This window comes from Pseudonaja textilis, chromosome 7, assembly GCF_049901715.1.
Source record: "Pseudonaja textilis isolate UNSWEBS1 chromosome 7, rPseTex1.2, whole genome shotgun sequence".
NCBI lineage: Eukaryota > Metazoa > Chordata > Lepidosauria > Squamata > Elapidae > Pseudonaja > Pseudonaja textilis.
In genome coordinates this window covers 60,667,572-60,694,300 of record NC_141996.1, presented here as the reverse complement: position 1 = coordinate 60,694,300, position 26,729 = coordinate 60,667,572, and the positions used below count along the sequence as shown (strand labels likewise).

The following is a 26,729-nucleotide window of genomic DNA, read 5'->3' as shown; positions in this document are numbered from 1 at the left end:
GTACAAAACTCATACCGCTTCTTGGAAATGATCAAAGATCTACACGTGGAACAAGAAGATTTGCTTATAAGTTTTGACGTGGTTTCACTATTCACACAAGTCCCGATAAAAGAAACTCTTTAAATCATCAAAAATAAATGCCAACCAGCTAAACACCTCAGGACAAAGATACAAGCAAACTGAAGGAGCCCCTATGGGATCACCACTGTCACCCGTCATTGCAAACCTGTTCATGGAAGAATTCGAATCCAGAGCCCTGGCCAATGCCACCCACAAACCCAAACTATGGTTAAGATACATCGATGACACATTTGTGATTTGGCCCCATGGAAAAGAAAACCTAAACAATTTCCTAACACATCTAAACACACACCCCAAAATCAAATTCACCATGGAAACAGAAACAAACAACTACCATTCCTAGATGTACTAATCCCTAGATGTACTAAAAACAGATGGCACACTAGGACACACCATATAGCAGAAGAAAACACACACCAAACGCGACCTCAATGCCCAATCCCACCATCACCCAGCACAGATAAACTCCATGGCCAAAACACTAATTGCCAGAACCAAATTCCTGACAGACAAGACACACATAAAGACTGAACTATGCACCCTGACTAAAGTACTGGCAGCTAACGGCTTCCACAGAAGATGAACAGTCCTATGGTACAGCTGTCCTGCCCTACATAAGAGGTACTACAGACAAAATCAGTAAGATACTACACATCTCATCAAGACTGCCTTCAAAACAGACAGAAAAATAGCAGCCATCCTTAGAAACCCCAAAGATAAAATTGACCTGGAAAACCAAGGCATATATGAAGTCCTCTGTGCATCATGCCCTGACACATACATTGGACAGACCAATAGAAGAATAAGTACCCGCCTGGATGAACACAAAAATGCAGTAAAAAAACTGGAACACACTTTCTCACTAGTCCAACACATGAAAGCCACAGGTCATAGGATCGACTTCAATGGCACCAAAACCCTAGCCACTATAGAAACCCCCAGCCACAGAATTATCAGAGAAGCCACAGAGATTGAAAAAAGACCTGAAAGCATGAATAGAAGAGATGATTCCACCAGACTGTCAATTATTTGGAAGCCTGCACTCACAAACAAAAAAATCTCCACACCACAAGCCAGGCAAACACCTGGGCACAAACAGACACACACACACCCCGTGATACCTCCAGCTCAAACACACCCTAACCAGGCACCCAGATGAAACCTAGCTTCCTAATAAATGATAGCTGTCCATTTCCTCAGAGCCAAGTCCCACTAAAAGCCTCCAATACAGGAAACACAATGTTGCCAGCCAATCAAGACAAAAAAACCCACAAAACAGACAGAAGATATTAGAAACACCAATCAAGCAGAACACAGCAAACTCCAAGACCAATAAACACAGACCAAGACTCCCAACCAATCAGGAGGAAGAAAAAACCATTCTGGCACAGCAGTAGGCTAGCCCCAAATTTAAAACTGAAACGGCTGTGAAAGTCTGATTCACAGACGAACACAATACAGAAGCCTGATGATGGCAGTTGAGATTCTGCCGAAATGTTGCTACAACTTTAAAAGCACAACTATAATGACGTGGGAAAATATCTGAACAAAGCTGAATACCATACATGTAAGTACCCGCGAAAACTTAAGAAAACATATATATACCATGTTTCTCATATAATAAGGCCGGGTCTTATTTTTTTTTGAGCCCGGAAAAAATGGCTAGGCCGTCTTTTCGGGGGTGACTTAATTCCCCCCTTTGCATCTTTGGGTGGGCGGGCGGCGACGGCTTGGATGTTGACCTCGGCATTGGTGGGGCACTTCGTATCGGGGTCAACGCAGGCAGCACCCTATCCAGGTGTGCAACAAAAGTACTTCCTAATGGCAAGCCCCCCACCATTCCCCCCATTTCGCATGTTTTAATATAGGCCTTAATTTGGGGGGAGGGGCTTAATTTCATTTCATGCCTATAAAACATGCTGGGACTTCCTCTTGGGGAGGCCGTATTGTTGGAGAAACAGGGTATCCATATCTCTATCTCTATCTCTATCTCTACCTCTACCTCTACCTCTACCTCTATCTCTACCTCTATATCTATCTCTATATCTATATCTATATAATTTTCACAGATTTTCATGGGTACAGGTATGTAGGACTAGGTGTGTTCGGGTCTTTTCCTGTGTAAGATTAAGAGTATCTTGGCGACGTTTCAGCGAGGTCCCACTCGCCATCCTCAGGCTGGTGCTTTCGGCTTCATGCTTGCACTGGCACAAAGCCGAAAGCACCAGCCTGAGGATGGCGAGCAGGACCTCGCCGAAACGTCGCCAAGATACTCTTAATCTTACATGAGAAAAGACCCGAACATACCTAGACCTACCTACATACATATACATATACATATACATATACATATACATGTACATGTACATGTACATATACATATAGATTGATTTGTCTGTTTTAAATGTATGTCAAATAAATGTTTTTTTCTAGAATAATTTTTTTGTAAATAAAATAAAATAAAATGTAAATTAGGAAAATAGTTTCCTCTAAGAATAATAAAGCAAAACATTCAGTGATTTGCTAGATCTATCAGCTGTTTGTTATGTCTCAGAATAGCAAAAAATACTGGTACAATTTAGAACCTCTTTCAAAATTACAATAATCAGCTTCATTGTACCAATTTGCAAATAGTTTTGATGTTATATTAAACTCAAAAAGCCAATCATTTACCATGTATTTTTTATTTGAAGCACACTTAGCTTCATTTTCAAATTACAACTGAAAAGTTTTTCAGGAGGGCTTCAAGTACAAGTTTTAAAAAAAGACAAGGCTTATAATCTAAATATAAAATACAAATGTGAAACAAAAAAAGTAAATATGTGCCTAATGGAAACATGAAACTATGATTCAAAGGGGGAAGGGGGATGTCAGATTGTCTAGTGAGTTCTTAAAGTTACAACTCCTGTAACAATCAGTTATAGGATGCAAAAGTGTTCGGTAATCTGATGAAATAACTAGTGTTAGGTTTTTGTTTTTATTTAGTGTATGGCACGTGTTAACCAGGGATCAACAAGGTGGCTGGCTGTCTCTGTGAAAGGAATTTTTTTAGGCGGCGTTATCTTTACCCACGGGACACCCGAATGCCGGCAGGCATTCGGGGGAGGCTCCTTTCTTGTCCCACTACAGTTTATTTACTCACAAGAATCAAAGTGCCAAGGGGACTTCCGGCTTGTGGTGCTTCGGTGCAGGCAGGATTCCGTGACTGTGCACGGTTTCTGCCTGTGTTCACTGCCTGAGTGCCTCGAGCCATTTGGCTTCGGGGCTAAGCCACCTTTGTAGAAGGTGGTGAAGACTGGGGGGTTCTGGCAGGGATGAGAGACATCACATCTCTCTTCCCTAGCTGGCTAAATCTCCCTCTCCGAAGAATCAAAGTGCCAAGCTGCCGACCTCAGCAGTGCGCAGGCCAGTGGTGGGATTCCGATTTTTTTACTACTGGTTCTGTGGATGTGGCTTGGTGGGCATGGCAGGGGAAGGATACTGTAAAATCTCCAGTCAGAGGTGATATTTGCTGGTTCTCCGAACTACTCAAAATTTCTGCTACCGGTTCTCCAGAACTGGTCAGAACCTGCTGAATGCCACCTCTGGCACAGGCCCAGTGTCTTACCACATGAGCCACCGCTGCCCCCTATTGTTAGGTAATAGATCAGGATAATTATTGTTCTTGAGAATAGTTTGAGACTGGAATTCAGAATTCGAACTACAGGTAGTCCTTCATCTATGACTGCAAACTCGCCAAAATTTCTGCTGCTAAGCAAAATATTTGTTGAGTGAATTTTGCCCCATTTTGTTACCTTTCTTCCTACAGTTGTTAAGTGAATCACTGCAGTTGTTAAATTAGTAAAATGATAGTTAAGTGAACTTGGCTTCCCCACTGACTTCGCTCTTTGCATTGACTGTTCAGAAGGTCACAAAAGGTGGTCACATGATGCAGGACACTGCAGCCATCATAAATATAAGTCAGTGTTCAAGCATCTGCATTTTGATCATGTGATCATAGGGATGCTGCAACAGTTGTAAATGTAAGTCATCTGTTCAGTGCTTTGAAGAGTCACTAAATGAACTGTTGAAGGGCGAGGACTGCCTGTATTATCTTAAATAAATGATCTCCTCCCTAAGGGAAAAAAAAATCTTTTTCTATGGTGTCATATAGTGAGCTTCAACATTTTAGACAAAATAATTTCAGTTTCTTCTAAACAAGGTTTTAATAGTGAGCAAGACACATCCCTGGTCAGATAGCTTGTAATGCAGACATTTTAGAAATAGAATATTAATTAAACATTCTAATTTCAGGACCAGCTTTTCCCTATATACACCCCTAAATCTTTTAAAAACACATCTATTTGCATGACATGGTTATTATTACAGTTGAAGCAACTGAACTGCATCACAGTTCAAACTACCAGCTTTTGTAGAAAAAGTTTTTCCCATGATATTTCATTATTTCCTATCCCAGAATATAAGAAAAAAAGTACAGACATTTACACTTAGTTAAACTGTTTATTACGTTTTAACTTTCTTATTAATGCTGCCAGTATGCATTTCCTTTTTATTATAGAATACAAGATAAGAGGTTTCTGACTCCAGGAGTATATATTTTGACAGGGAAAATATCAGAGGGAGGAAGATAAAATAAAGGCAAGGTTTTTTAAAAAAAAAGAATATGTAACTGATTATTGTATGTGTTTAGGTATGTTATGGCTTCCAGTGCAGCATAGCTGCTAAAGCCTTCTTGAAAAAGATGAGCTTTGAAGAGGAATTTGAAAGAAGGGAAGCATAAGAAGATGGCGTTATATGTTGAGTTTTATATTTATAATTCAGCCATGGGGTTTGTTAGGCTTCTAAAGCTTCTCTCCTGCCTTTTTAGTTCTAACTATTTTACTCTTGGTTTCAATTATTTTTAGTGTAATATTTATATATAACTTTTATGTTCTTATGTCTATTTGTACACTACACAAAGTTATCAATAACAACAGTGCATAAAAGCATTAGGCAGTGGTATAAAAACACTGTAAATTAAGAATGCTTTCTGAAATAAAAGTGTTCATAGCTTATTCTTATCAATTAATAAAATGCAAAGTAAATGAACAAAAGAGAAATCCAAATCAAATCAATATTTGGTGTGACCACCCATTGCCTTCAAAAGAACATCAATCCTTACACTTGCACAAAGTCAGGGATTTTGTAGGATTACAGTCAGGTGTATGATTAGCAGGTATCATCAATTTTATATGTAGGTTGAAACACAGTCATTAACTGAAACAGAACCAGATATGTAGTAGGCTTAAAACTGAGTGAGGAACAGCCAAACTCTGCTACTTAGGAAAGCTTGTGGAAGATAGTTTCACATCACAGGTCATACACCATGGCAAACCTTAGCACAGAAACAAGACAAAATGGTAGTTATACTGTGCACCATCAAGGTCTCTCCCAGGCAAAGATTTCAAAGCAGACTGGGGTTTCAAGGTATGCTATTCAATCTCCTTTGAAGAAGCACGAAGACATGGGCGACACTGCGGATCATAAGCGTGGTAGTCAGCCAAGGAAACTTAATGCAGCAAACGAAAGACACATCACGCTTACTTCCCTTTGACACTGAAAAATGTCCAACAGTGCCATCAGCACACAACTAGCAGAAAGCAGTGAGACACAGATACACCCACCTATTGTCTGGAGGCGTCTGGCCAGAAGTTGCCTTCATGAAAGAACTGAGGCCAAAAAGCCATACCTGTGATATCAAAACAAGGCTAAGCAACTAACTCTGCATGAAAACATAGGAACTGGGGTGCAGAAAAATCGCAACAGGTGGTCTGGACTAATGAGTCAAATTTTGAAATTTTTGGCTATAGCAGGAGGCTGTTTGTTCACTGAAGAACTGGAGAGAGATACAATAATAAGTGTCTGCAGGAGTGTAGCATTGTGACAGTTCCTTGCAAGTTAAGGCTGCATTTTTGCAAATGGAGTTGGAGATTTGGTTAGGATCAATGCTGGTGCTGACAAATGCAGGCAGATACTTATCCATCATGCCATACCATCAGGGAGGAGTGTGACTGGCCCCAAATTTATTCTGTAGCAGGACAACACCCCAAACATACAGCCAATGTCATTAAAGAACTATCTTCAGGGTAAAGAACAAGAAATCCTGGAAGTAATTGTTTGGCCCCCTGATGTCAACATCATCATGGATTACATGAAGAGACAGAAGGATTTGAGGCAGCCTACATCCATAAAATATTTACGGTTCTCCAAGATGTTTGGAACAACCTTGAAGTTCCTTCAAAAACTGTGTGCAAATGTACCTAGAAGAATTGATGCTCTTTTGAAGGCAAGGAGAGGTCATATTAAATATTGATTTCATTTGGATTTCTGTTCAATTTCATATCTGACCATACTATGCTATTCATTCAGAAGTAATTCTCACGATACATACAGAGAACATGGCATATTTTTTGCAGAAATAATGTTGTTTAAGGAAGAGAAAAGGATTAAGCATTATTTTTTTATTTTACTGCTCTTACCCCCCCCCCAAAAAAATCAGCTTTGGTATCACTTTATTCATTCTCTTACATATCTTCCTATTCAGAAGATCAATAACTTTATTGAGGGTGGAGAAAGGTTGTAATATAGAATAAGAAATAGCATATGGATTTAAACTATGAATTACATATAGTACAAAAATATTATGTTCCTAAAACTTTAAGCTATCCACAAATGTCCAAAATCACTCCAGGAAATCTTTAAATATCCAGAAAAATATTTTTTTAGATTTTATCCTGCATTTATTATTTCTATAAAATAACTCTAGGCAGTGAACATGCCTAATACACCTTCTTCCTATTTTCCCCATAACAACCACCTCGCGAAATGAGTTGGGCTGAGAGATAGTGACTGGCTCTCAGCTGCCACCAGGGGTGGGATTCAACTGGTGTTGTTACTGGTTCGGTGACTAGGTTTTGCACGCACATGCACGCATGCGCACCAGAAGCATGCCGCACGTGCGTATAAACAACCTTAAGCTATGCCGCCTGGACAGCTGAAACGTGCTGCATGCAGCTGCACAGCGTATGAAAAGCCACTTTTTTCCTGCTTTTTCAACCTCAGCTGCTTTGCACGGCACAGCTGAGGTTGAAAAAGCAGAAAATAAAGGACAGGTAAGAGCCTGGGCAGGAAGGTGGGCCAAACAGCAGCAAACTCATTACAGAATACCTTATGCCACCAGACTTGAAATTCTACACCTAGAAAACCTAGAACTACGCCGCCTTCTGTCTAATCTAAGTATAGTATATAAAATCATACATTGCAATGTCCTACCTGTCAATGAATACTTCAGCTTCAACCATAACAATTCAAGAGCAAAACAATAGATACAAACTCAAGGTTAATCGCACCAAACTTGATTGCAGGAAATAGCAACAGAGCAACAGAGTGGTCAATGTCTGGAATACTCTACCTGACTCTGTGGTTTCTTCCCCAAACCCCAAAAACTTTAACCTTGGACTGTCTACTATTGACCTCACCCCTTTCCTAAGAGGTCTGTAGGGGGCATGCATAAGTGCACCAATGTGCCTACCGTCCCTATCCTATTGTGTTTTTTTTTAATTTTTCTTATATGTATCCATGTATTCGTAACTATGTTTTTACTTATACCTATTACCTTGTAAGCAATTGACAAACCAAATAAAATAAAAAAAAATAAAAAAAAATAAAAACACAGAACCGCTTCGGTGTCTGCTGCTCTTCAGAGCTACCGGTTCTATAGACCTGGGCAGAACCGGTAGCATCCCACCTCTGGCTGCCATTCTTCAGGTTTCTATGGATGCATTTCAAAATATGATCTTATTTCAAAATTCCAGTTTACCCTACCAGGGAGGGAGGGAAGGAGGGAGGGGGGAAAGGGAGGGAAGGGGGGAGGAAGGAAGGAAGGAAGGAAGGAAGGAAGGAAGGAAGGAAGGAAGGAAGGAAGGAAGGAAGGAAGGCAGGCAAGGATTAGTATCATAGGCTTTCTTTGTGGCACTGTGATGCATCCAGCTAATCACGTAGCAGGAGAACTAGTATTCAAAGGAATATGAAGAGATGACGGGTGAATAAATTCTATTCAGTACAGTGGAGTGTAAATGAGGAAACTTGCATCAGATTTGAGTACTAAATAATGGGTCTTACCCCAGGATTCATTAAAGTAAGGTAATTTTTAAAAATCCATAAAATAAATATATGCATTTGATAATTTCAAGCATTTGCCTGCTCATTTATAATCATAAATATGCAAGTAAATAATGCAAGTAAAATAATGCAAGTAAAAATAAGAACTGAGAAATATATGGTTTAATATGCAAACTGGAATAGGCAGTGCATTGCAGAAAAGCAACTGCAACAGCATGCCTTTCAATTTCAAGCTTGAAAAAAAATAATGGAAGACACAAAGGGCCGCAAAAACGTATCAAAGAAGCTACAGTGCCTTTAATACAAAAAAGCAATAATCAGAGGAAACAAGGGGGGGAAGGGAGCATTCAACAAATAGGAGCTCTTAAAGGGAAGGCATACAAAATACATTCATTCAGAGCATTTAGCACATCGGATTAATCAAATTATAATTTAATCATCTGATCAAACACTAATTAGAATAATGACTTGAGGGGAAAGCTGTTAGAGAAAATGCAAAGGAGTACTTTGGGATATCCAGAACTTTAATGTTATTTTTAGGGGGGAGAGGTCCTCATATTTTGATTAAAACAAATGGGGGGGGGGAGTTTGTAGGTTTGGAGGATGGTTTTATGTCTTCTGCCACCAGCATCACAAATGGCTTTTTAACACTGGTGCTGTTGTCTGATTCATTATTGCTATTTTTGCAATTAAAAGATCATTAACAATCTGTTTTCTATTAAGCAAGATTTAAGTAGGACATACACATATTTTAGCAGAATTACACTCTGCATGTGCATTTTCCCACTGATCTGTCATACCCCCATCATTGCCTTCATCTCCCAACCCCACATATTCATGAAAAAAAATCTGCCTCTAATTGCATCCTTTGGGACCCCAAAAGTAAATTTCATATTGGAGGCAAGACTATAAGATGACTTACATTTTTCCAACCTGGTGGCTTCCACTGTCAAAATAAGTATTACTGCTATATAAGTATGTATGTATTATTGGAACCTATATACCCCTCTGTTGTAGAGACTCTGAGCAGCTTATAATTAGAATTAATCATTTTAAAAACAAAAATCGAATAACCAAATTATAAGCAAGAAATAAAATCCTCCACCATTTTGAAAGTACCATGAATATCTTTCTGAATGATCATGTTTTATGGCTCCCAAAAATGTAATACAGAGGAAATGTATAAGTATCCAGAGACAGGTTGTTCCAAAGGAGAATTTAGAAGTAATCCCTACAAATCTAAAGAATCCAATTGGAGAAGAATAGTTTTTGTCTCTTGCTATTAAGGGGTCATGTCCTTACTGCCAGGGGTGGGTTGCTGGGGGTTCGCAGGAGTTCGGGAAGCCCCTAGCTAAGATTCTGTGCAGTTCAGAGAACCCCAAAATCCCATTCCTAGGGGCAAAATGGGCCTTCCGGAAGTCTGGAAATGGGCCGGTTTCCGGTTTCCAGAGCCCATGGTAGGCTGTTTTTGCCCTCCTGGAGGCCTGCGGAAGGCCTCCGGACCTTTGGGAGAGTGAAAAATGGCCCTCCCAGAAGTCGCAAAATGGGCCTGTTTCTGGATTTCAGTGGGCTTCCAGAGCCCGGGGGAGGCCGTTTTTGCCCTCCCACAGTCCTGGGGAAGGCCTCCGGACCTTTGGGAGAGTGAAAAATGGCCCTCCGAGAAGTACCGGAAGTCATGAAATGGGCCTGTTTCCAGGTTCCCATGGGCCTCCAGAACCTGGGGGAGGCCGTTTTCACCCTCCAAGAGGCCCATGGAAGGTCTCCAGACCCTTGGGAGGGTGAAAACAGCCTCCCCTGGACTTTGAAGGCCCACCGGAAGCTGGAAACAGGAAGTTCTGCTAGGCCATGCCCACCATGGCCACGCCCACCCAGCAACTGGACAGCAAACCGGTTACTGGGATTTTTGAATCCCACCCCTGCATGAACTTTAATCAATTCCAATGTTATTCTGAACCTTTAGGACAGGGGCATTCAAACTTTTTGCAAGGAGGGCCAGATTTGGTGAGGTGAAAGTGTGTGGGGGCAGACCATTCAGCCTGACATTCTTTGAACAATTAGCATTAAATGCAAATGAACTATTTTATGAAAGACTAAACAAAGAACTTAACTGCACTAATGTGTTCCTCGTTTGGTCCTTAAGCTCTGGAGGTCAAGTAGTTCTTCATTCACGTTCATGTCATTGTCCACTCCGCTCAAAAAAATCAATAACTGAACAGTGTCAGATGCATCCGTGCTTTCATCGCAGGCTAACTAAAAAAAGTCAAACTCCACTCCTTTTGCCTCTATCTGTCTCTTCATATCAGATGAAACGTCTTCAATTCTCCGTACCAAAGTGTTACAAGCCAAGCAAACATTGGCAAACTCTTGCTTCTTCTCAGGACAAATTTTCTCCACCATTTTCATCACACAGTCTTTTATAAATTCATCCTCAGTAAAAGGTTTGCAGTGCTTGGCAATCTTTGTTGCCAGCTTGTAGTTCGCCTTTGTGGCATTTTCATTTGATTCATGGGCTCTTGTGAAAAAGCACTGCTGAGCTTCCAGTTCCTTCAATTTTTCACCACGTTTGTTCCCAGTTAGCTTGTTGTAGTTAGCATGTTTTGTCTGGTAGTGCCTCTTGATATTGAATTCCTTGAAAACAGCCACAGTCTCTTGGCAAATTAGGCAGACACACTTGTTCTGTATTTCAGTGAAAAAATACTCGAATTTCAACTTGTCCTGGAAATGGCGGCCCTCGCTATCAACCTTCCTTTTTTTAGTTACAGTCGCCATTTTAGAAATTGGCACAACAAGCCTTGTGTCACAAGGATCATGCAGCGAGAGTGCTGACTCAGGTCTACAGCCATCTTCTGGTTAAATATAACCACCAGCCTTGAAGGTGGTGCTCAGCCAGCTGGTGAAGAGCAGCTGGATGGACTAAATGAGCTGCTGCAATGTTTTGCAGAGCTAGGTGGCTGAGGTGCTCTGCAGAGCGGTGTAGCTGTGGAGCTGGAGGCAGCGGGGGACAGCTGCAGGAACCGCTGTGCGGTGAAGGGAAAAACGCAGGCTGGTGAGGAGAAGAGGCTGCGGGCAGCTCAAAATTTGAAAACGGGCTGCAATTGGCTCCTGGGTCAGACTTTGGACATGCCTGCTTTAGGAGAACTTGTCAGACAACAGAACTTCAGTAGTATTTCCTTTAAAGTATTCCTAAAGGAAAAAGTACTAGTGAAGTTCAGTTGTCCAACAAGTTCTTTGATGTATTTCAAATGTATGTAATACATATAATTTATCCAAATATATGGCTAAATGGTACAGTAGAACCACAAATCACGACCACAATTTATTCCATAACTTTGGTCGCAACCCAATTTGGTCATGACCTGCAACTAATTTTGGTAATTTGGTGCTTACAAAAAAAAAAATGATGCGGAAGGGGAAATTGATCGTGAAAAAAATGTGAATTTTTTGGGCAGAACCCGATTTGGTCATGGTCAGAAGCGTTCGTGACCAGAGGTTCTACTGTATTTTGGATAAGGTGATATACTAAAGACTGTGAAGTCTAGTCCTCTTTCAGAAATGAAAGTCAACCAGCTAGGTAACTTTGCACCAGCACAAACCATATTTCACATGGCTATTTATTTATTTATTTGTTTATGTATTACATTTCTTTGCCACCCATCTCATGACATGGAAACTTTGGGAAGCTTATTATGGGAAGACTTTGGGAAGCTTATTATTACCCAGTCAAAGGTTGAGGGCATAAGGTGACTTGATTTGGCCAAAATAAAGATGGAATAAAAATTTAATAAGTAAATCTGTTAAATAAATTACCTTTTCTATAGAGGAACAGAGTTCTATTTCATTGCTAATCTGGATACACATCAAAAACATCAGACAAATATAATTTCTGAATCAGCATGATAAAAGACACAATTACTTTGGGGTAGGAAGCAAAAAAAATTTCTGGAAACATGAGAGAAGAGAGGATGTGTAAAGTAAGCGCACTAGGGAAGGCAGCCTTTTTATTGTGAATAGATGCTCCCTCAAGGGGAATCACTTGGCTCGAGACTTTCTTTTAGTATTTTAGAAGCTAAAAGCTCTACTAAGAAGTATTTTGGGAAAGGTTAGTGAATAAGCAAACAGGAATGTTACTCATACCTGGACATTATTCCAAAGGATTTTGTAGAATGGTATCCTATTTATTATTGAATTAAAACAGTAAAATATTAAATTGAGCTACAATACTGGTAAAATTAGAGGGTGCAGTGGTGGGATTCAATTTTTTTTTACTGCTGGTTCTGTGGGCGTGGCTTGGTGGGCATGGCTTGGTGGGCGTGGCAGGGGAAGGATACTGTAAAATCTCCATTCCCACCCCACTCCAGTCAAGGATACTGTAAAATCTTCATTCCCAGCCCACTCCTGGGGGAAGGTTACTGTAAAATCCCGTTCCCTCCTCACCCCACTAACATGCTTTCTGGCTTTGTTCTCCTGTGCAGGATAACAAAAGAAGACCCAGCCAATCAGCTGGGACTTGGGAGGCAGAGAATAGATGGGAGCAGGGCCAGTCAGAGGTGGTATTTGCTGGTTCTCCAAACTACTCAAAATTTCCGCTACCGGTTCTCCAGAACTGGTCAGAACCTGCTGAATACCACCTAGATCTAGCATGATGACTCAGTGGTTAAAGATGCTGAGCTGATCAGCTGAAAAATTGACAGCTCAGGTTTGAGACCTGAGCACCGCGTAGCAGATTGCGCTCCCATTACTTGCCCCAGCTCCTGCCCACCTAGCAGTTCAAAAGCATCTAAATGCAAGTAGATAAATAGGTACCATTTCGGAGGAAAGGTAACAGCGTTCTGTGCACCTCAGTGCATAGTCATGCTGGTCACATGACATGGAAAAATTGTCTTCAGACAACGCTGGCTCACTTGCCTAAAAAATGGAGATGAGCATCAAGGGGAAACTTTTATCTTTTTTACCAGTAAAACACTCAATAACCCCATGTGTCCAATGCTGCCTACTTTAAAATCTACTGAATGTAAAAAAACAATGAGTGACATTTGTTTAATACAAGACTGCACAACTTTTCTAGCAGGTCAGGGGCCATAATTATCCTTTGAGTGATACACATTTAAATTTAACTACATTAAATTAATTTGATTTAAAGTAAACTAATTAAGTAACCTTATTAATTCCCCCAATGTTCCCTTTCTATTTTGCTAGAAATGACTGGCTGACATGGCAATATCTATAGGCTTTGAACTACATACCTATGTTTCTGGGGTCAACGTGCAGCACTGGGGACTTAGCTGTGTGCCCTTGACTTATTTAATTTTATCACATGGAAATAATTAGGCACAACCTATATTTAATGCTTTCTGATCGGCAGAGGATAAATAGCTAGTATGATACAATCTATTTTAATTAGCTAAGGATTTCAAATGATAATCAGATTACTATCTCAAAATAGCTTTGCATTACAATAAAACCAAAAGCTGGGAACTTAACAGAACACTTTGACTACAATCCAATGCAATCTTATTCTGAAGTAGAACTGCTAAAACAAACGAGAATAAATGTTCAAAAACAAACATATTCTATCAAGAGCTTTAAATACACGAGGCTTGTTCATTTGAAAAGCATGGATTTTTACAAGTTGCTATTCTATCCTTTTATAATGAATATTTTTATTGAAAGATGATTTTACAATGATTTAAAAAAAACAACAAAAACGTGATATATCATACAATTCATGTTTGTTTTGATACTCAAATTGTTTACTTTTTCTCTGAAAACCAGTTTTCACAGAAAATTATTTTTTGTCTTTCATTTTCACATATATTTATTCATATTTCACATTATTTTTATAATAACTCAAGGCAGCAAATATCCAACAAACCTTTCTCCTCCTATTTTCCCCACAACAACCCTGTGATGTAAGATGGGCTGAAAGAGTGACTGGCCCAAAAAATCACCCAGCTTTCATGGACAAGTGAGATTCATGGACTCCTGCTTTCTAGCCCAGTGCCATAACCACTTGACCAGGGGTCACCAACCTTTTGGACCTCAGGGACCACCAAACTCATAATTTTAAATCCCCCGGACCAGAGACCCTGGGAAAATCCCCAAAAAAGTCTGCAGGAAAATTCCCCACCCTGTTTTCCTACTGATCAATCATTCTTTATTTGGGATCGCAGGATAACTCCAGCTCCGTTCTCGGGTGCGGGGAGAGAGAGACTTTTGGCTTCATGCAAGGAAAACAGCAGAAGCAGCAGAAGTCTTTCTTTCTCTCCCCCAAAGTTTGCCAGAAATGAGTCTTTGTAAGACTTGTCATGCCGGCGCAGCCTCTTGGAGCAGGATGCCTTGCAGGGTCCCAAAGACTCATTTCTGGCGAATTTGGGGGAGAGAAAGAAAGACTTTTGCTGCTTTCCTTGTGTGTAGCCAAAAGCAGAAGAAGAAAGAAGCAGAGAGAAGCAACCCATTGGCCAGGCAAGGTGAGTGGGGCAATTTTCCCCCCTCTGCCCTTTTCCCCCTTCCCTCACTACCTCAAGTTGCTCGCAATGCAAGTGATGCAAGCCTTGTGTTCCCATGCAGCCTGGATTAATTGCTTTGGGGGGTGCTTTGGGGTGACATTTCGCTGCAACCACCAAAATTTTCTCACGGACCAACAGTGGTACCACTGGTTGGCGACCGCTGCACTAGACCAGAGGTGTCAAACTCGATCGTGTCATGTGATATATCGTGACCTATAGTGACATTTTTTGCCTTTGTGGAGCTGGGGTGGGTGTGGCCTATGTATGACGCATCCAGCCTGCGGGCTGCTAGTTTAACAGGCTTACGCTAAACAAATTGATTCTCCAGTTCTTTGTTAATAACTTTGTCAACTTCTTTGTTTTTGTCCTTATTAATTTTAAATTCAGCCAATTCGCCAAATTCTTTTAGTTTTTCTATTAATACATCAATACCTCCTAAAGCAGGGGTGTCAAGCTGGTGGCCCGCAGGCCAGATGCATCATGTGCAGGCCACACCCACCCTGGCTCCACAAAGGCAAAAAATATCACGATATGTGACATCACGTGATGTGATCAAGTTTGAAACCCATGTCTTAAAGAGTTCTCCAAAATTAAAACTAAATTATCAACAAATGCCCTTAGTTTATACGAATCCTTTTTTAACTTTCATTCTAGCAATTCTATCATCATATCTTATGTTTCTGTTCAAAAATAACAATGGAAAAAGCGGGGATCCCTGCCTTCCTTAATTGTAATTCTATCCTGATGCCTTAGAAATTGTTCCAAAACAGATAAGAGCAGAACTGTCATATAGATTGTTTCATTCTCTATGTTTAGTATAAACAATGGAATGATAAATTAAAATAAAAAAAAATCTACAATTTATAAGTCACCTCGAGCAAAATGTTTTTGATTCCTACATAGCTTAAAATAAAAATAACAATAAAATATCATTGACATAACCATTAGAAGATGATATTTTAAATACCTTATTTGGGAGTTTGCAAATAATTTAGAAAACATATTTTTCCAGCAATGTCGATGTTCTACTTTTTATTTTGCATGTTTGAAATATTAATACTTACCCTATAATAATCAATGCTTACTGAAAAATATATTAAATTCAGTGAGGCTTGCTCTCAAGTATGTTGGCACAAGAGGCAAATTTTAATGATATACTCATGAACTGGTGGGAAAATAATGAAATATAGTACATGCTGCTAATTGTTAGCATGAAAAGTCTTTGTATTTTTGGTAACATCATATTTGTTCGAGGTCATTTTCTGACCCATCATTAGGACCTTTTGTAAAGAATCCTGTCTTCTCATTTGGTGGCCAAAATATTTGAGTTTCAGAACATGACAGAGAATTTCAATATAAAGAAAGGCACAAGAGAAGGATGCCCATTGTCCCCTCTACTATTTATATTGACATCGGAAGTGTTAAATAGAAACATCAGACAAGATATAGAAATAAAATATATGGAAATAAAAAAAGAAAAATACAAACTACAGGTGTTTGCAGATGATCTGATATTTATTTTAGAAGAACCAGAAGAAACTGGACCCAAATTAATAAAGAAAATAGAAGAATGTGGTGAAGTTGCAGGATTGAAAATAAATAAAGAGAAAACTAAAATACTAGTTAAAAATCTCACAGATAAACAGAAAAAAAATTGATGAAGAAGACAGATAATAGGGACAGCTGAAAAATTAATTTTAAAAATCTATAGCTATCTACTGAGCATTAAAATGGAAGAACAACAAATAAAGGAAACAATGATAATATGGGCTAAAGATTTTGGTTATACTATAGTTAGATAAATGGCAGATATTATAGGATAGGAACTATAAACTATCAAAATCTATATAAAATGTTTTGTAGATGGCACTTTCCACTAGCAAGATAGGCAAAGATGTTTAAGAACAAGTCCACTAAATGCTGGAAGTGTAATCAGATACCGGATTCATATTTATCATACCCAAAGGCAAAAAAAATATTGGTAAAAAATGCATCATGGTTAGAAAAACATGGTAAAATAACATGTAGATTTAAAACCAGAAATATTTTTGTTGGTATCTTACCAGAAAAATACAACAAAGGGAATACTATTTAATTTTACATGTGTTAAACAGCAGCTAGAATTGTGTTTGCACAGCAGAGGAAAAATGAAGAGATCCCTACAGATGAAAGTGTAATAAAAAAAATTAGAATGTGCAGAAATGGATAGATTAACACTTAAAATTAAGCAGAAGGAACAAACAGAATACTTTTCAACATGGGATTTGTTTTACCAATGGTTAACTAACAGAAACAAAAGTTAGAAATTTAAAAGCCTAAGAGAGTGATTAATTATATAAGAAAGATTTCCTAAAATGGAGAAGCAAATACTATTGTGAGATTATTAATGTTATGAATGTCATTATTATGTAATCAACTGTACCCAGAGAAAACACTGTTTATGTAGACATTGAATTTTTTATGTTTAATTTTAAAAAAATCCAAAAAAAATTGAGCTTCAGTATCTGTCCTTCTAAAAAAAAATCAGGCTTGATTTCCATTAGGATTGATTGGTTTTTATCAAAATTGTAGTCCAAGGGATTCTCAAGAGTCTTCCTCACCACCACCAATCGAAAGCATCAATTCCTTGGTGCTCAGCTTTCCTTACAATCCGACTCTCACAACTATACATTACTACTGAGAAAACCATAGCTCTGACTATACAGACCTTTGTCGGCAAGATGATCTCTTTGCTTTTTAATATGCTGTCTAGGTTTGCCATAAATTAAGGAGACACTAATCAAACTATAACAAGATTAGTAAATTATGTATTTCCTATTTTATGTAAAATATTTACGTTCTGTTGGAAGATGGCTTACACATTGTATTCAAATTTCCTCTGATAATACTTCCACAGCCAAATTCTCAAGGTAATAGTATGATGTTCCTTTTAAAAAGGAACCAAAAACAGTTCATAGTATAAACATGCAAGAAGCTGCCTACAATTAATGAGATACAGTAAACAATATAAAATTGGAGTGATACATGTATGTTTGGATACTGGCACCAGTTTCATCCTTCTCATGAAGTAAATAGCCATGGAAAGATATCACATGCTATATATAAATTCTGCTTCTTCTTCCACAATTTACATAATTAGATTAAGCAACTATAAATTCAATCTTAATTTGAGAATAAGCACTTCCTGGGTCAGATGACTGCAATGATATTTCAGCAATCTATCCCGATGCCCATATGACTTCCTCTGGCTTTGTGCTTGAGATTTTAAGTAGGGCTTTATGGATCACTTCAGCTCTCCTCCAAAATATGCTACCAATTGTTGAACTAATTAATTCAATCCAGTGTTGCCATCACTTTTTTTCAGATTACAAAAGGATTTTTTTAGGCAACTTTAATGTGAATGTGACTCTCCTTAAACAAGTATACTGTATTTACATGAATTATCACTGCTGTCTCACTTTTCCTCATTACCTTCTGAGTAAAAATAGCTGAAACAGAAAATGGGAAAAATTCATCACTGGTCATGATCCAAGAGACACTTGCAAAAATCATAGTGGGGAGAAACTTATGCATCCACACACAGAAATAATCACCATACAAGTAGTACGCAGATTGTATGAAACAGGCTACAGAATAAATGGTTTAGGTGTAATTTCCCTTTCTCACATTAAACTACATAGACAAAGAGCTAACTGTTCTAAAAGTAAAATATTGTTTATTTGTATTTTCTTAAGATGGAACACTAAAGAACCATAAGATACAGTAAAAATTCTACATATAAATAATGCTAGAAACTCCTGTAACCATGGGCAAATGTAATATAAGTTCAATTTGATTATTTTTTGTTTATTAAAAATAATGTTTATGCCTAAATTTTTATCCTGCTATCTAAATTCTTTCCCAGCACTGCATACTTTGAGCCCATCTCTGAGGCTATTAACGAGCAAAACCATATTAAATAAAAGATAGTGAATGTGCATTTTTCTCTGTTCATGTGTTGTGAGAAAGAGTGCCAAAATGCCAGCAATTCCTACCCTTTGTATCCACCTTAACTAGTATATGAGGTCTCTTTCCTAAGCTATAAAATTGTAAAGCTTTCTACTGAGCTATATTTCTTATGTAATTATTAAATCCTTACAGCCTATCACCTTATATATCATTGCAAAATGCTGGATTCAATTCATAAACTTCTCCATAGTTTAGCACCTGGCTGTCTTCAATACAGCCTAGGACTCTACATTAATTCCATCCTCTCTCTCCAATGCATACGTCTCCAGTCCCTCCTCCTTTTGCAAGATCCAGGGAAAGCAAGAACATCTTGTTCCTCAGAAATGGCTTCTAACCAATAATCTGGAGGACGCCATACTCGTCCTTAGAAGAGCCTTAAAACGGAACTATTTACAAGAAAAATTACTTAACAACTGGCTTCAGTACTTATTACTATTATTTCTGAATATATGCACTTATTAAAGATTTTGAGAATTTTAAGGATTATTTCTGGAATATATTGTTTGTATTTCTGTAACACAACATTAACCCTGTCTCAAGGCAAAGCAACCCATTGCAGCAAATATGGTAGTAGAGAAATAAAGAACACAAATAACGTCACCCTCTCCTAATATAGAGGGCTATACAGTGCTGGGGCTAATCTAGAGAAAGTAAATACCTGGAAAGGTATGTGGCTATCACTATCTGATGGGAATTAATAAGTACTTTCCATATGTAACATTATTTCAAGGCCCATTTGAATATAAATAAAAATAATAACAAAAATTTACATACTTCATTTGAAGTAAACATTTTTTCACAATAGTATTAAATACTAATATGAAATACGATAAAATAAAAGTTAATATTCAAAAAGTAAACATCCACTACATTAAAAAGTCACAATGACAACAAATCAGAGTGAAAATTCTGAGTTATTGATTCTTCTGCCACTATAAAGATGAACAAATTCTGTAGATTCATTTTATCCATCTTCCACTTCCCTTCTAGCATACCTAGATCATAGAACTTTTCATTACAAACTCATAGTGCCCCAAATTTCCTTCCTTTCATCAGCATATAATTCCTTAAATTAGTAATCAGTACACAAAAAACTAACAATGTTCCCATTTAATTAACAATGGACATTCCCAAATGTAACGTATTTCCAGAATTCTGGAGGATCCTGGTTTGTATTGCAGAATTCCTGAAGTTTACCTACTTACGAGCCTTAATCTTATACCAGGATACAAATTATTTCCAAATTTAATAATAAAATGGTAATCATTCTTAACATCAGGCCACCTCAATGGAACTCCCAATGGAACTCCAATTTTATGGAATATCTTCTAGAGGTACAGCTGAGAAACAAGTTAAAACAGTTTGGATCCACAGAATAAATAATTTTAGTTTTCAGAAGCTACAGCTGGTCTATCATGATCCCTGATGCGCAGCCAAACTCCACTATGTGTGACTTCACACCCTTCCCACATGAGCTACCTTGGTTATCAGTTAGTTTCAGGTTATCATCTATAAGGCCTAGGGTCCTGTTAATTAAAGAACCATAGCCTCCTACAGTATCTTTCCTTCATGTTCATTCTTACAGGGTGGCTTAAATCTCACCAAGTAAGTGATACAACCTAACAAACCTAGGAAGTAGCTCTTCTCTGTCACTAGATCTGCTCTTTGGAACAGAGAAGAAATGTGTGGGGAAAAAAATATTTTAAACCTATCCCCAATACTACCACTACCAGGTTGCAGTTAGGTGATTGAGATTGAGGTGATTGAGAACCATTGGGGAGGGAGTTGTAGAAATGTAATAGTTTATTCCCTCAGCTAATTGCTAATTTCTATAATAGTTTTTTTTTTAATGTGTGAAGATAGCCAGAGGCATTTTGGAATTGGGCAGTATAGAAATTTAGCAAGTAAATAAATGTATTGTGATAGGTTATAAAATAAAATAAACAAATGAATAAAGTTATAATATAAAAGCAGAATTCAAAACCTCATAGTTAAATAGGAATGAAAACAAATAAGCATTTTTGACCCCATTTTAGAATCAGTCAATTAGGAAACCAAATGACTGGGTAAATTCCACAACAGATAGTCAACAAGTGAGAAAGCTCTGTGTTTTGGATAAGTTTCTCACAGAAAATAAAACCAGAAAGTGACAGGTAATGCCATTTATAGCATGAAGGCATTATTATCTGTTTTATTTATCTATTCCCTTTAGAAAATAATACATACAAACACAAACATATGTGTTAGTATATCTCCATATTCAAACTGGAGGATATAAACAACAAATATTACTAATATTCAGAATATTACAAGATCATTGTGGCTTAAATGATTACTATACCTATTCTCTCAAATTGCCAGAAACACTCCTCTAATCTAGTCTATGAGGTTGCTTTCTCCTAAGGCTGCTTTCTTTTTTCCTGCTTCAAGTCAGTTTATGTAGGATTTCTTGCATGGATGATCTTTTCTGAATTGCAGGCCTCTTTCAGTTTAAAAAAAATCTAAGTTTAAATGACATATCCTGAAGGCTGGGGAAACCTTTAAGCTTCTATATTTAAGTTCCATTATCCTCTGTTATAATTAATTTTCATTGCATTTAAAAAAACAAGGTACATTTTGACACAAAATCTACTGAATTCCTTAGTAGAAGGAATTCAAACATGGGAGGGAGGGAGGGAGGGGGAGAGAGAGAGAGGAAGGAAGGAAGGAAGGAAGGAAGGAAGGAAGGAAGGAAGGAAGGAAGGAAGGAAGGAAGAGAGAAAGAAAGAAAGAAAGAAAGAAAGAAAGAAAGAAAGAAAGAAAGAAAGAAAGAAAGAAAGACAGACTGCTGCCTGGTAGTGGCATGCCTAAGGATGAAGTAGGGATTCTGAAAAGCTATTAAAATGTATTTCATCCACTGAAGAATTGCTCTCTATTTCTCTAATACTATAAAAAGTTTGCAGTGTTGCGTGATTTGCTGCCCACTAGTGTCCTAAAACACAGGCTTGCAAGTAGACAGCACAATGGCTCAATCTCATGATGTATCTGGGGAAATCCATTAAAAGGACTAAACCTGATGCATATTAAAAGACTAATTTTGCTATTAGGCCACCACTTGATTCATACAGGAATTATTTATCTGAAATGCATCCGCCTTCTTAATCAGTGCAAACATCATCTCTCTCCTTTGTTAGCAATCATTGCCAGAAAGAAAATATGGTCAACACAGATTTTTTTAAAATGATTTTCCCTACAATCAAACCACTGATTTCATATTACACTTAATGCCTATGTAATGTGAAGCTTCTAGTCAAATTAGTACAATATATTAATTCCCCAACTCTATTCAAATTATGATTCAGTCCTGTACACATGCATGTGTGCATTATGAGATCTTGCAACATCTTCAAATGCTTCCTTTTTACTTGACAGGAAATTAATTTCTTTTTATCATTGATATTTCAACTCTCTGTTAAAAGTAGCACTCAGGATGGCTAATATTACAGATAAATTTATAAACTGACTAATTTGTTTTGCTAATACAAATATTAAAAACAGTTATATTTTAAAAATACATAATTTATAATGTATGTTAAAAACACAGGCATCTAAATGTTTTTAATATTTTAGAGCCTCACCAGGATATAGCCAGAGGGTCTCCTTGTTCAGAAGCCCTGCTTCTATGCTTTCTATTAAACACGTTTCCAATATTGAGAGGAATGATAACAAAGCACAGTTAAATTCAACATCTATCCCACCAAAATTAATAATTTTAATATTTATTTTTTAAAACTATGTGTTCTTTGCAGTGTGACTTTTATGTCCTCATAAAATGTATAGTGCTAACCACTACTTCTCCAATTTAATTTTTTCCCCATGATTCCAGTGTTTTAATCTATTAATAAAATAGAAATATTCTAGTTTGTAAAGGATGGATAAGTGCATGCATTATACATTCCAAGAAAAATCTTTTAATAGGTATCTATTTTTAGCATTACCTCTAGTTTATTGGCCGCAACTTAGTTTTTATTGATTTCTTTTTGACTACATTAATATCAACAAACATTATGCAATACAAGCACTTGAAAGAAAAAAAAAACAGATTGGCATGCATATTCATTATATATCAAATACTTATTTTTTTAAAAAATAAAATAAAACTCTAGTAGCCCTACATTAAATTACAAACTGTCTAAATAATTCAAGGTCAATTTTAAATCTAATGTTTCATCTATATATTGCAGGCTCAATATAAATAAAAACCACAAATTTTATTTTTTATCATAACTCGTATTAAAAATTCTTCAATACAATGCAGCAAAAACTCAGAACTTCGTATCAAAGTAATTAACATAACTGGTCTGAAAATTTATACCTCTCTTCTGACAAAAACAGAAGAATCACATTTACAATTGATGGCATTTTATCTATGTTTTAAAAATTAAAAGGGAATTAATTTTGTAATAATTATCAACTGTGCCCAAAATATTAAAAGAATTATCAATAAAACTGATACACTGTATTTCATACAATCAGCACATTCATCTATATCACAGTAGACTAGGTCACTAGGCCAAAGCACAATTATGTTTCTAAATTGGGACCACTGATGTATTTTAAAAATGAATTTAGATAAGATACAAATCATTACAAATAAAATGGGAATTTTACATGCTATTCTTATTTTATCTCATTGCCTACAGAAGAACAGAAACAAATATATTTGTGACAGAATATTCTTGTTCTAAACAGAAAACCTCTAAGAGATGGTATCTAACACAATGCTAAAGAACAACTGGGCAATTATGCAATTGTTACAGAATAATCTATTTTTATAAAAAGCCAGGCAAATAATATCTTTATTTCTGAGCTCATATTTATTTAACTGTTTTAAAAGCATTAATCACTGTGGTTGAGCATTTATAACAGAGAAGTGACAACTCTTCATAAAATTTCATTTTTATCAAAACATTCTTATTAATAGATTTATGTCACAATATTTTAGGGGGGGTCACATATTTTGTTTAAGGAACATATACATACATACATACATACATACATACATACATACATACATACACATACATACATACACACACACATACATCTGTTACTCTCAAGCAATTTGTTATTTTTTTCCTATGTATAATAAAATGCAAAAAAAATGTATCAAATGTTTCTATTAATGCTAAAAAAATGAATTACCTTAGAAACACTTAGCACTTTCTGATGAAGAAAATGGTTATATTAATGAAGGGCATAATTTCTATTAAATTTACATTTCCAAATTTTCATTATTTACATTCATAAGTGAACGTATAACATCTCCCAATATGATGACTTATTCATCAAGGAACTAAAAAGCTAAATAGCTCATCTGCTTTGGTTTACTGAATAAAGAAATGAATATTCACATTGCTAGTGATTATAAGTATAAAGACTAAAACTGTCAATAAGTCACTATTTCTCTGATGTGGGCTTCCATTGTGGCATTTTAACAAGAATGTATTGAATGAAGCTGGGGATTTAGATGTTTTTCTTGTTTAATTTGGTTATATAATTTAAAGAAATTATTTACATTATCTGATAATGCTATTTTATGCTTAAGGTAATAATGTCAGTTAAAAATAGACTTTCATGGCCTCCCCCAAAAAAAAAAAAAAAATCCAGGAAATCTGTATTCTAAAAGGTGTCTTCCTGCAGAGGTCGCAGGGAACTATTTCTGGTAGCAAAAAAAAATCATCCTTAAATGATAAAACTTGTTGCAATTAGGCTATGACAATTTCTGAAGTTAATCATTTTGCACTATGAAGCTATACCTGGGAGCATTCTAACTATTTCTTCATTTCATTCCTTATTGCTAAATTTTCTTTTTCTGTCAACATATATATTTTTTTCTAGGCTATGGCTAAGCAGACTTGGAGGCACCTCATACAACATTCATTTCTCACCCTGTTTGCAGCTTCAATTATTTGTATCTCTCTGCACACCCCCACCCATGCTTCACTCCTCATTCAGCCTATCAATATTGTTCTGTTTCTGCCTGCTTTCCTATTTTGAAATTACAATATATTTCTATTTTAATTGTCAGTATATTAATGACACCTTGAAGAGATCTGTCCTTCCAAATTTGAAAAACCAGAATGCCATTTAACAGCAGCATTCAAGCTGGGATTGTTCTCCATTTCACCTCCAAGCTGTCTTTAATATCAGGTTTGAAAAACGGGGGTAATTTTTTGTTCAAAAGTAGTATGATACACCATTTAATTGAATTAAGGCATTCAACATTACTACCTTTAAGTAGACATTTTAAAAATGCATGAATTCTGAAAAGGGAGACAGAAAAATATTGAGAGGAAATATTGCATTTACAAAAATATTGAACAGGCATTATTACACCTTTTCACTTCTATAACTCTCAAATTGGTTGAAAGAGCCCCCCCCCAGCCCCTATCAGGTGATGTAACGGTTATTAGTGCATATTTTTACATAAATGAGAGATGAGTATATGAAAAATGTCATTGCCATTATTAACTAAAAAGTAATGAGGGTCTTCAAGATTAAAAATAAATAAATGGTAAATGCACCAGCTTTTTTCTTTCTCAACCTTTGAGAAGCCCAATGTCCGTCCTGCAGATATACACACTGTAGGTTATAATCCTGTATTGTTACAAGGAGAAGAGGAAAGGACGCAGCCTTCTCCATTTCATCAAGCATACTTCGGTACTAAAAGAGACAGAGTCATGGCATACAGGTTACAATCTGCCCCTTTGCTAAGTAAGCTAATTTCGATTATTAGAGAGCAATTTTGTCTTCGTCGTGCCGGAGCTGGTCACAAGGCTCGAAGAGAAACGAGAAGCGATTCGCGCCAATCTCTCCGCAACTCCCCGCCCTTCGCCCACCAGCCCCCCGAAGTCCGCCCGACCCGCCGGCTCACCATTCAAGATGCTCTGGAACAAGAGGGCGGCCAGCCTCCACATGCCCTGCGCCTTGCTCGCCTCCCAGCCACGTCTGGGCTCCGCTCGCCGCCCGCTTCTGCTCCCGCAAGGCTCCCGCAGTCAGCCAAGAGGGGACCAGCCCTGCTCCTGCCTCGGTGCCCTTCCAGCCAACGCGCTGCCCCCGCCTCGCCTTCAGCGTCTCTTCGCCGCGGACTCTGCCTTTTTTCTCTGGCGCGGAGATGAAGCTCGGGGCGAAAGGGAGGCGGCCGCGGGCACCTCAGGTGGGTCCTCCTTCCTTGCCCAGGTAGAGGCTGGCAGGTTGGCAGGAGCAGGTCCACAGGTGAAGCCGCCCTCCAGCGCAGGCAGAGGACCGTCCCTGGTCATATCCGGCCCTTTCTCTGCGGCAAGCAGGCAGGCAGGCAGCTCCCCGCGCACCACCCTTCAGCCACCGCAGCCAGGCAGCAGGCGCATCTTTCCTCTCCTACCGCCTTAATCACATTGATCTCTCTGCTAACCTTCCCTGCTTGGCGGAGAGCATTAACCCTCTCGCAAGCCTCCTCCGCCAGGCGCAGCCCTCGCTCCGTTATTCAGGCAGGAGGAGAGGGAGGGGGGGAGGGAGGGGGAGAGAGGGAGACCCAGCCGGCCAGAGCAATTGCTGGAGCTGCACAGACCTCCCCTGCATGCCAAGTCATCTCCCCACTTCAAATAGATTTTCATTTTTAAATATAATGTGTTGACAAGGTGATGACAACTGTGGAAGGCCATCATACATTGCAGGATAAGTTTACCAAATTAAGGTACATTTCTCAAATCAATTATATATACATATACATACATACATATATATATATATGTGTGTGTGTGTGTATGTATGTATGTATGTGTGCATATGTGTATATGTATATATGTATATATGTGTGTGTGTGTGTGTGTGTGTATAGAGAGATTAATAATGACCAGTTGCAAAGGCTTCAGTCCAATTTTGATCGTCTATTCTATTAATATGCAAGGAAGATGATTAAAAGTGGACAACACAACACTTTTAGGCTTTTTCCAT

The 26,729-nt window shown here is 37.8% G+C and overlaps 1 protein-coding gene across 2 annotated transcripts in view; it reads right to left on the bottom strand.

The window, feature by feature from the left end:
• The window catches only part of DSCAM (DS cell adhesion molecule), a 420,440-nt gene extending 394,161 nt beyond the window's left edge, over positions 1 to 26,279 (bottom strand). The window contains exon 1 of one of the 2 annotated variants that reach the window (XM_087937792.1): positions 25,672 to 26,279. In XM_087937792.1, coding sequence (XP_087793918.1) covers positions 25,672 to 25,714 — 43 coding nt within the window. In that variant the 5' untranslated portion in view covers positions 25,715 to 26,279. The remainder of the gene's footprint in view (positions 1 to 25,671) is intronic. The other variant, XM_087937791.1, reaches the window with a different exon arrangement.
• Positions 26,280 to 26,729: the final 450 nt, after the last annotated feature.